The following is a 12,213-nucleotide window of genomic DNA, read 5'->3' on the forward strand; positions in this document are numbered from 1 at the left end:
AGCAGTTGTGCTCAGAAAAGAAATTTCCATATGTAAACCCCTCCCCATCACCACCTTGCACAAAAATGATGAACATAATCCTTGACATTCAAGGGTAGACAGGCAATTTTCTGGTACAAAGATTTAGTCTCAATTCTAAAAGAAAAAAAAACTCCTGGGGAAGTACAGAAGTATGATTTTTTTATTTGCCTTCTTTTCTTCAGCACCTTGGAGAGACCTCCCAGCACTACAGGGTCTCAGCTACTCTTCTCTCCCTTTAAAAAACTGTTTTAAGTGTATTTTCAAACTGTGATCTGCCTCAGCCACCTGTTGATCTTACAAGGATGAATACTAATCACCTCCATGCAGTTTTAATATCTGCTGATGTATTTGGCATTAGCATGACATTTTCTTTTGAAGATTCAGTTTGATAAGCTTTTCTGTGCTTGGTTATTAACTACTAGATTATACTATCAGTAAAGAAATAACAGTAGAAACTTAACTTACAGTGTTATTCAGTAAAACAGCAGCACATCATGGATGTAAGATTAAAAATAATTGCACCATCCTGACTCTCAATTGGCACACAGTAAGAATTCTGTTACACTGAGGAATGCCACTCGTACACAGTATAAAATGATTAACCTACCTCTGGATTTAAAAAAAATGGCTTCACACATGAACTTGTTCTAAAAGAATTACACAATTAGGAACATGAATATGATGCACTGATCAGTCTGTTACCATATAGCATCAATTGCTAGAAAACATCCATCTAATAGAAATCTAGTTTTCAAAGAATTCTTGGGGCCAAGCCCACAAGTAGAAAAAATATTCATGTAAACTGTTTCCCCCACACACACTATGCATTACCCAGCATAGAATTCCTCATGCTTTTTTTCTGAATTGGTATCTTATTTTTATCAATCAGAGGATAACTGGGAGGAACAAATTCAACTCACTTTGCATACTGAAGATGTTGTATACTCATTGTAGTATAGAGGTTTTGTAAATGCTTTGATGGACAAAAATCTGATTACGTATTTTGGGGTTTTTATTATGATACAATTTTACCTTGAATCAACATATTACGGCATGAAGAATTTCACCATGTAGCTACTAGACCTGTATATACTGTTATGTGGGATGCGATCTGAAAACAGATTAGATCCACAAAAGGATAAACACAATATCCTGCCATACTAAACTCAAATCAAATCCAAATAGTAAGGATTCCAAAAATGATGAAACCAATTTCATGGCAAAAATGGACTTTGTCTTTTTCTCTGTGTCTGCTGATGCCAAGTAAAAAGGTACAGAAATATTGAGAGATGAAGTGAAAGCATGATTGGAAAGAGCATTGTCCAATGAAAAGTTCAAACAGATAAACAGAATCCTTCTATTGCACCTTCCATTGAAATATTATTATATTCTCTAAGGTCTGGAAGAAGTAGCATCTTGCTGCCAGTATTGATAGGGCTAAAAAGAGAGCAAGACAGCCAAGCTCTTTGACTATCAGGCGTTACTCCTAGGAGCAGAGATCATTAGCACTATGTGGGTTCTTGGTAGGAAGATGTCTGGAAGGAGTAGAATAGCATTTTTTTTCTTTTTCACACCATTGTCATAAGGAGAAGAAAATTATTTTGCCAATCCTTTTGGCAAAGCAGTATTTATGAAAGAGGCATGAAAGATCTGGAATGGGAACAGAAAGTCACCTGAAAGACACATTCATGCTTATCAACACAAAAGGTACTTAGCCGTCCCAGAATCCAATACCAATCTCTATTTTTATACTCTACTATGTAATATATGCACACATATAGACCCAGCTATTAGTGCTCAAGACCAATTTATGTTACTGAAAACTATATAGGTATATCATGGCTCCAAATCACCCATGGATTCTGTATCTAATGTCTATAGTGACATTGCATACATCTTTTTTACATCGTGGTGACCAAAACTGAATTCAAGATTCCAAATATGGCCTTACCAAGGCATTATAAAGTGGTAGTAACACTTCACATGTAGTGATGCTGGCCACATGATCATGGAATCATTGTCTTTGGACAATGCTAGCTCCCTTGGCTAGGAAACAGAGATGGTCACTGACCCTAGAGTCAGACACAACTCAACAGAGGAAATCATTACCTATTTTTTTCTGGCTCTTGGCATGCACTAGAAATGCATTGTAGGCAGCAGCTTATCTAGCCCAAGATTTATGGTCAAAAATCTTCTTTTATAGACATTTTGTCTCCAGGTAGAGAATCACATTTTGTTTCAAGCTCAGCTTTGTTGGTCTAAGGACAATTGTATTAATTACCGTGAAGGAGAAAACAAAGAGAAAGAACTAGGGCCATTCATCCTGGTAGAAGAGACTCACTTATTTACCATAATATCTCTTTCCCATCTCTTTCCCATCCATGGGTGATTTGGAGCCATGATATACTTTCCCAGATAAAGGAAAGTAGAGAGCAACCTTATTTCCACAGAAAAACAGCTTTAACATGGAAACAATTTGAGATGAGAGGGTGTAAACAAGGTAAAGTAAATTAACCACAACGACTGCAACACTACATGTGGAGATTTTGTAGAAGAGCACTTTAGCAAGAGACAAATATTAATGCTTCAAATCATCTGATGTATTCATGCCCTGTGACTGTCGGCTGCTTTTAATACTCTCTAAATTCTTCCTTTAATATTTTGCTTTCATTTTATACAAATAAAACTCATGCAAGTAACAAATATGTTATCAATATTCCTCCATGCATGGTCGTGTGCATAATCCTTTTTGATATAAATTATGCATATGTTAGCAAAGTAATGGACTGATTTTTCTCTCTAAGGTCTGGATTAGGTCAGGTAAGATTTGGGAGATGACATTTAAATTGAAAACAATAAAGTGAGAAGGGTTATAAATAAAAGAGCTCACCTTGGCCTGTAGCTTCCCCATAGGCAAATAAATGAATAACTAATTCACTGTAACAACCTCATTCAGTGTTCTCAGCTGTTGAATATTTAAGTTCTCAAAGCTGGAGGTAGTCAACTTCTAACACATGCTAATGAGCCAACTAAGTTCATTTCTGCTGATGCTCCAACCTCCCCCCTCCCACCCCCACAAGGAAAAAAAAGATCCCTTTATCTATGCAGCACAGGTTAGAAATGCTGAAGCAGAGCTGCAGGACTGAGCAACAGGAAAGCAAATAAACAAAAAAAAAATGCAATGGAACACAGAAAGATGAAGTCCCACAGCAGACGGCTTTTGCTTTCAAGATCAAGTAATTATCAAATCTGCCAGTGGAGGAAAAAGCTTTTCTTTTTTTGCATCTATTTCCCAAGCTGGATAGAATACAAAACGGATGAATAACAGACTTTCTGAAATGTCATTCCTATTTTAATAGTAATTTAGGCTTTGATCCAATGGAATCCTTCCATTAGGAGGATAATGGCTGTAGAGGCTTATCACGTTACTGCCTAGAGGTTCCTAAGACATCCCCCAAATCTGTCATGAAAGATTGTGGTACTATCTGAGGTTTTGCAGGACTGTTGAGTGAGCAGAAGTTGAAGCATAATGTTTATTTAGCTCACACAATTCATTTTCACTGTTTGTACTATCAGAAAAGCAAAAATAAAAATGCACATGTTAAGAATTTGTTGTTGTTGTTAGTTGCGAAGTCGTGTCCCACCCATCGTGACCCCATGGACAACGTTCCTCCAGGCCTTCCTGTCCTCTACCATCGTCTGGAGTCCATTTAGGCTCACACCGATTGCTTCAGAGACTCCATCCAGCCACCTCATTCTCTGTCGTCCCCTTCTTCTTTTGCCCTCAATTATTCCCAGCATTAGGCTTTTGTCCAGTGACTCCTTCCTTCTTGTTTGGTGGCAAAGTTCAGTATCTAAAACTAGATTTTCATATGTAACTAAGTAACTCGATTAAGATATGATTCCTAACAAACAGGAGGTTTACCGAATCTTGTGAAAAATAAATCAGTTGCAAACTCAGAGCACCAAAATGTTTAACAGAGTTTACGGTTTATAAAAGAGAGAACCTTCTATATACTATATATGTGAAGGAACAACTTATTAAGATGAGCTGTTTGGGCTAAGATCACCTGATATAACACATCTGTTTTCCTGGCTAAAGGAAGCAACCAAGTTACCAAAGGAAATTATAGTAGCATTTATTGAGTTTTGTTTGAAATTCCTGAAAAGCTCAGTTTTTCAAGGACACTTCTGTAATTTTCAGAAAAAGCTAGACTGTTACCAAGGCTCCCACCAACTTCACCTAGAAAAATAGTTGCGTTTGTACTTCATCAACTAGTACGTATGTAGCCTTTTGACAATAGCCTGTCAAATTCTTTGCACTTCAGATTACATTGAAAACAAAAAGTAAAAGCAAAACTAGCTAATCCAGTGGGCCCAAGATGCTGGATCACTCAAAGTATGTAACAGTATTATAACACTGACTTAGTTTGTTTTCATGTTGCAAATTGCTCCTGTGGATTAACATATTATCAGATACTAGAACACTAGTATTTTAGCAAATACTTAACCAGGTTTAAGAAATCAATATAGATTTCAATCCTATATTGCTATTTAATTTCAAAATTCAGAATTTATACCAACTCTATGCTCAAGGCACAGGTATTCTATGAGATAACAAAATTGTTATGTTAAAAATGCAGAATCAAGAAGTGTCTTGAGCACATCTTTCATAGAATGGTCTCACAGTAGTCTCCACTAAAGTGATAAGATATGCTTGTTCTTATATTGAATAGGAGTTTTTTTTTTCCTGTATACAAAATATATTTATTCCTGGAACTAAGAATAAGAAACAAAATTATATTTGCCTAGCTGAAAGCAAATCTGATGCTGGAGCAAATAAAGCTTGTTTGTACCACAACAAAACAGAGATTGCTACAAAAAATATCATCCTACAGTGAAATCAACATCACTCAACAATCAATCAATAGATATTTGAGAGTTTCAATATTAATCCAGTTTGGATATGCATGTATGTAGTGCATAACAACTTCATAATTATGTGGCTATATAGGCTGCCAAATTAGAATATATAATAAGACACAAAGAATAAAAATGTAGAAGACATTATTAACATGGCTTTTTTGATTAACCATTCCCTGATTATGATCTTATATATGTATGCATGAGTGTATTAATTTTATTGGCCGCTCATTTTACCGCAGGGCAACTCTGGATGGCCAATAAATTATTTATTAATTTTTATATGCCAACCACATCTCCTGGAAGGTGACTCTGGGCTGTTATTTATAATATAAATAACTAGCTAGTTCCATTCACTTTTCATACTGAATCCCAAAATGTCTCTTTATGATTGGTAAAACACTCATGTGATAAGACCAGGAGTATTTTTAGTTTCTGTAAAACTTAAAGTTTTCCATACTGAAAATTGGTAGTACTAGTAAATGAATGGACTGTGGGGCAAAACTCTAGATTTACTAGAATAAAATATATGTAGACTGCAGTTAAAAATCAGTGTTACTGCATTTTCCATAGGAACTTATTTATCACGGACAAAAGAGCTCTAAAACTTCAAAGATAGTGTTGTTTTCCTCTCCTACACAAAACCTCAATGAAATTCAGTACTCTGTGTCTCAAAGTTTCCATTTGTGCCTCAAGGATAAAGTTGATGCATCAAAACAGATGGGAACAGTGTTTGCAAGTTGAATGAAAAAAATAATATTTAAAACATTTTATAGTGTTGCCAACTTGAAAATTGCTGAACCAATCAGAACTACGATCAGAAGATTTTATAGAACAAGGTTATCCTTGGCAACTTTAATATTTGTGGACTTCAAGTTCCATAAATCCCCAGCCAGTCATGCTGTGAGAGACACTTTAAAAAAGAAAAGAAAAGAAAGCTTACTGAATTACATCAATCACAAAGAAGAAACTTTACCCTAGATCTTTCCTCTAATTTGGTCATCATGACAACAGTGGCACTCCTTTGCTCCCACATCATTCTCCAGAAATCTCCAAAGGTTTCGGGAAGAGCTCCTTGGGTTGCGATATAAGCATTCTGCTTTCTGTAACCATCTATATAGTTAGCATTTATATAATCACTGCCAGGTATGCCTAAAAAAAGGGAAGAAAAAAAAAGACGTGATTAATTTAATTCAACTATGAATAGTAATTTTTATTTTAATGCCAGAACAAGAAACTTGGACATGCTAATATATTGTTGCAGAGTATATAATAAAATCTTGACAACTGTCCAAATTTATCTCTGCCCAACAAAATTAAAAGTTGAGGTTATTTTGAATTTCTTTCTAACCCTTGGGCTGTGTAATCACTTCTCCAGAACCCCCTTCCGTACCTTCCCCAATGTCATTTCTAAATCCCTTTATAAGCATACATAGTTTGGTTCCTGAAGAACTGAGGTTTTGAAGTCAGAACTGAAAAAGCTTCCTGGATGAGAAGCGAAATGTCTTCAAGGAAAAACAACGAAAGTCCTTTTGGAAAAAGTACATTTGGGACAACCATGACCTGAATGACTGAGCATCTCCACAGACATTTTGAGTCAAAGAACTAGGAAAAAAGTTGGGAAACTTATTTTGGCTCAAACAGGATACTCTTTCTAAGCAGTGCCTTTGTCCTGTATGTCAGGGGTACATATTATAGTTTCAGGACTGCATAAAAGTATAATTCTAGTGACCTCTAAAAGTTGCTACCCAAAAGACAACTGTACTGTAACAGAAAAATAATTTACTGACTCTAATCATATTGTGTATATTTTATATAATATAATAAACCAAATCAAACAGAATTTTTTCTCCTTTTTTCATGCATTATTTTGTGGAATTTAAGTGCAAGTATGTCATGCAAAGGTGAAATGTGACATTTATAAAAGTAATCCAGAAATTTATCAGGGATAAATTTTAGGTTAATTTCTGTGTAATTCCAATTTTTACATTTCTTACATAGAATGATATCAGTAATTGCTAAAAATGTTAAATATCGACTGCATGCACGAATACATACATGGCATATGACAAACATGCCAACTCCAGGAATTCAGTAAATGAAAGTTATATATTTATAGGGAGTTACACCAATGAAAAACAGGAAGATTTTAATATATATGTAGCCCTCAACGTATGACCACTAGAGAGCCCAAAAGTTATGTTGATAAGTGATAAATTTGTTAAGCGAATTTTACCCCATTTTATGACTTCTCTTGCTACATTTGTCAAATGAATCACTGAAGTTGTTAAATAAGTAACATGGTTATTTATGTTAATCTGGCTTCCCCATTTTCTTTGCTTGTCAGAAACTTGAAAAGGTGATCACATGACCCTGGGACGCTGCAACTGTCATAAATAGGAGCCAGCTGTCAAGTATCCAAATGTAAATCACATGACCATAGGGATGCTTCAATGATCATAAGTGTGAAAAATGGTCATAAATCACTTTTTTCAGTGCTGTTTAAACTTTGAACGGTTATTAAATGAACTGTTGTAATTCAAGGACTACCTGCATTTAAGACCTTTAAGATAGATGTTTTACATTAATTGCATATTTTAAAGAGTTTGCTGAAACTTATATTGAGTATTATTATTATATTATATTGAGTAGATTAATTAATTTGAGATTGCAGCTGAAATGAAGATATGTCACTTTTCTCAAACACTTACAAGCCAAATGATAGGATGTAATTATTAAAATAGTGAAGAAAGTCCAAAAAAATCCAAAAAACATTGGATTTTCTTCACTGATCTTCTCTGATGTTACAGTATTTTGTATTAAGAAAAAAAATACATTGCAGCCATGTTTAGACAATGTTGGCTCAAACATAGTTCTATCAAAATAAATGGAAAATCTTGAAAGTCAGAAATGAAAAAAATAATAATTTAATTTAATTTAATTAATTAATTAATTTATTTATTTATTAAATTTATAGACCGCCCCCTCTCCCCGAAGGGACTTGGGGCGGTGTACAGACCACACAATAACAACAGTATACAATATTAAATATTCTTAGATACCCGTAAAATCAGATTAAATACTAGGCTGTACAGTATGATTAAAAATTAAAACAAACTAAAAAACCTACCCCTAAAAATTTAAAATACAGGCTAGAGGGACACAAAACTACAGTTAGGCCAGGCCAGCTAAGTTGAACAGGTGACTTTAGACAAAAATCTAAAAGTCCAACAGAATGATCTCATTAAAATATTTTTCCCTAATTTTCATTTTCCACTAAAATATCTTTGAAGTAAAATGTTGACCTCTTTTGATCCTATTAAATTTCAACAGACTTTGGACAGAATTTTTAAATTGTATAGATTATTTATGAAATTTGCTTTGACCTGTGGTATCATACTTGGTGCCACTGAATATTGATAAATATTTTTTAAAAAAACCTACAGTATACAAGAAGAAACAAGTTGCAGCCCAAATTTGGAGTTTTCAATGCTAAGAGAAAAATGTTCTGTAGGTCATAGATTCTTTCTGTTTTTAGAATGAAAAGTGAAAGAAAAAAGAGAAAGAAAATGATCATAAATACTAAATATAAATGAAAGGAATGGCAAACTAATTACTAATATCTTAGATTATTTCTCATTCTAGCCCTCTTTTTAGCATATGTGTATGTACCTTACATACCTTAGAGAAGCCATCTAAATGTTGATTTCAGTAGGCTGTTATAATACTGTCTTAGATACTTAATAACATTACCTATTTTTAAGAGTGAGCAACTCATTCTCAGCTACAGTTTAAGTGTAATTCAATATATAATCCAATTGAAGTTGGTGAAAATATAATTCCATGTATATGTGTACACAAGATTGCCATTTCATTTTGTAAGAGCTACCATTTCATGTCGTAAGACAAAATATTTTGAAAAGTAAATGTCAGCACAAAAAGTCTTAAATTATAAATACATATGAAATGGAGAAAAGTTGAAGGAAGGTATTTGAAAGTTCTGTATTTATTATTAGGGTCTTATAATTCTTGGGTATACAGTAGCGTAGGCCCAAGTAATCCAAAGACTGTACAACAAGGTTGTTGTCAGAGCCCTAGGAATTGCTAAGAGTCATTTCTGCAAGTGTTTGGAACATATAGTTGTAGCTAAGGGAATGATTAAATACACAGAAAAGATGTCTAAAGTGTCTGCCCCTATTGTACAATGAGTACATTGTTTTATCCTAGTCAGATTATTCAGATTAAAGGCAAATACATATTATGCAAGATTGATTTAATTGAAACAATTGTACCAGAATAGACTGCTATTTGATTTCTACATCTTGATTTACTGAAGAACTGAACATAAATGACCACAGGAACTCTTGAAGTACATTAGGGATCATGTGTAATGCAGTTGAACAGGGGGTGGGGGATTATTGTTTTTACTCTTTTAATATTGGGTTTATATTGTTTGTAAGGCGCCTAGTCACTGAAAGTGAATGGGTAGCCATATAAATTTTCTAAATAAATCAATAGATTTATTATAATCAATCTATAACGTATTTCAATAATACTGCAGTTAAAACTTTTTAATGGAATTAATAAACAATTAAAAAGTCTTAGATTATTGCATTTTCTGCATATTTTTTACAGTATTGAGCCATGGTAATGCAGTGGTTTGAATGCAGTATGGCAGGCTAATTCTGCTAACTGCCAGAGGTTCGATCTTCACTGGCTCAAAGTGACTCAGTCTTCCATCCTTCAGAGGTTGGTAAAATGAGAACCCAGATTGCGGGTCAATATGCTGATTCTGTAAACCACTTAGAAAGGGCTGTAAGGCATTATGAAGCAGGAAATAAGTGCTATTGTTATTGCTATTTTGAAAACCCATGTAAGACATGTTAATTCTTTTGCATCATTCTTATAATAAACACATTTAATATGTGATATATTAGCATATTTATTTTCCTTATATTTTATATTAAGTGACAAATGTGGCATAGGTATTATAAAAAATAAGTAGTGTGTATAATATTAATAAACATTATTTAAGATAATAACTTGAAATATAACTGTTAATTTTGAAAAAATAAATTGATTTTATTAATTTATAGTTAAAGGCCAAATTATATCACAAAAATTAGAAGTGCAGATATAGATGATCATGTCTATTTGGAAAATATCAATTTTGGAGAATTTGCATTAAATGATGAATAAGAATAAATCTTCCCTATCACAATATTTTATTTCCTGCAACCTAGTTACAAAGTTACACTAAGCCTTTCAAAAATCATGATTTTCAACAAAAGAGATTTTGGGATTTACAAAGTTTTTGGAGTGATGAAAAGCTTTTCAAGAATTTCCTGAATGTGGAAATACAAGTTAATGATTCAGAAAATAACGCTAGCTGGGCAAAATGCCACAAACCTTCTATCTATCAAAAATGACAAAACCTTTCTCCAAAAACAGATGAGAAGAAGAATAAGTAACAAGAGAAATATACACCTAGTGAACATTATAACTAGAAGATATGGATTGGGCATTTATAAGAAATGCCCAAAATAACCATTTTTTTCTAGATAACCTATGAGTACATTTACAAATGTCTGGTATTGTTCTGTGATGCATTGTTTACTTCAAAATAAAACACATAAATATAAATCACTGAACAACGTACACATGGAAAAACAAAAACCCTTTCCTGCATTAGCAAGATGATGAGACAGCTGGCATCTACCCATGAGAACTTATGTAGTAACATCATTCAGCAAAGAGCATACTGCCAATGCTTAATATAAGATGCGCCTAATATTTTTTGAAGCCATTCCTACTGGTATGCAAATATGATTCATTTTTATATTTTGAATTCATTATGCATTTCTTTAATTACAATAAAAAAGTGAAAAAAGGAAAAATGGTCCAAATAACTATAGTATATTTAATAAATAATTTAGCCAAGTGACAATAAGATTTTTTTTTTAAAAAAGTCAGTAGAATTGAGAAATGGGTGATTTAATTAGTTTTTGTATAATGTAGATTATTAAACTTACACTGAATGTCTGAATTGTTATTGTTATATTTTTGGTTATTTTGTTGTATTGTTTTTGTGTTTTTAACTGTACTCCATCCAGAATCACATATATTTGATGGGCAACTATATAAATTTACGAAAGAAAGAAAGAAAGAAAGAAAGAAAGAAAGAAAGAAAGAAAGAAAGAAAGAAAGAAAGAAAGAAAAAAAGAAAAAAAGATGAAATGAAATATGATTGCTTTTTCATATGGAAATATTGCATACATTTGAGAACCCAGTTTGTGGATACTGAAAGCTATGTTGATGAAATTTATTTGTACAAGAGCGCCTCGGTACTTTTTATCACAAGCATAACAATAATTTGGATATAGTAATTAGATATCCATCATTTTAATTTTCAGGGTTGCTTGTTGTTATTTTTATAAGAATCCAATTGGAAAAAGTTTAATGGGTAAAAGTTTTTCTGGAATTGAGGATTGTGAAAATCTTTTCAATTTCTCATATCATACGAACATATTTCATATCTTATGAAATGTCTGAAATCTGACTGTGAATTAATTTAACAAATAAACATCTAGTGATAAAGGAGAATATCACTGCTAAGATCCATCTTATTTTGCTCTTCATAGTGGAATGAAAGCAAAATATTAATTAGAACATAGTGCCCCAGCAATTTTTTTTATCTAGGGTGGGCCGCACAAAGAGATGAAGTCTCAGGAAGAAAGCAATGGCAACCCACTTTCACAATTGGTATCCACATAATTGCCAGAAATCAAGATAGCCTCAAAGACATCATTCTCTTCTTCATCTATGTATACTAATTTGTCTGAAGAGATATAGGGTCTCATGCTTGAGCAGGGGGTTGGACTAGAAGGTCCCTTTCTAACTGCATTATTCTGTATCATATTTTCCAACTTTGTTTAATGTTCAAGTTTTAAGAAAAAACAAAACATTTAAACATAGATAGATAGATAGATAGATAGATAGATAGAAACAAACAAACAAACAAACAAACAAACAAACATAGACACTTTGTGGAACAGGAGGAACAGTGCAAAAAACAGCATGGGTTAGATAAGGTGGGCACCATGGCATGAGCCTGTAATCAAGCTATTTGGAGGCTAAGGCTGGCAGGTCACTTGAGCTCAGGAGTCCCTATTTTAGTGGACTATGCCTACACTAAGTTTGACATCAGTATTGTGATCCCCAAAGAGCCAAGTGCCAGTAAATTGTCTAAGGAGAGATGAACTGGCCCAG

At 33.3% G+C, this 12,213-nt stretch overlaps 1 protein-coding gene across 5 annotated transcripts in view; it reads right to left on the reverse strand.

The window, feature by feature from the left end:
• PTPRD (protein tyrosine phosphatase receptor type D) overlaps positions 1-12,213 on the reverse strand; it is a 1,361,199-nt gene that overhangs the window by 51,555 nt on the left and 1,297,431 nt on the right. For all 5 annotated transcript variants that reach the window (XM_081945773.1, XM_081945775.1, XM_081945774.1 and 2 more), the window contains one exon: positions 5,921-6,096. In XM_081945773.1, the coding sequence (XP_081801899.1) occupies positions 5,921-6,096 (176 nt within the window). The remainder of the gene's footprint in view (positions 1-5,920; positions 6,097-12,213) is intronic.

Source organism: Natrix helvetica, assembly GCF_964273705.1.
Source record: "Natrix helvetica genome assembly, chromosome: 2".
NCBI lineage: Eukaryota > Metazoa > Chordata > Lepidosauria > Squamata > Natricidae > Natrix > Natrix helvetica.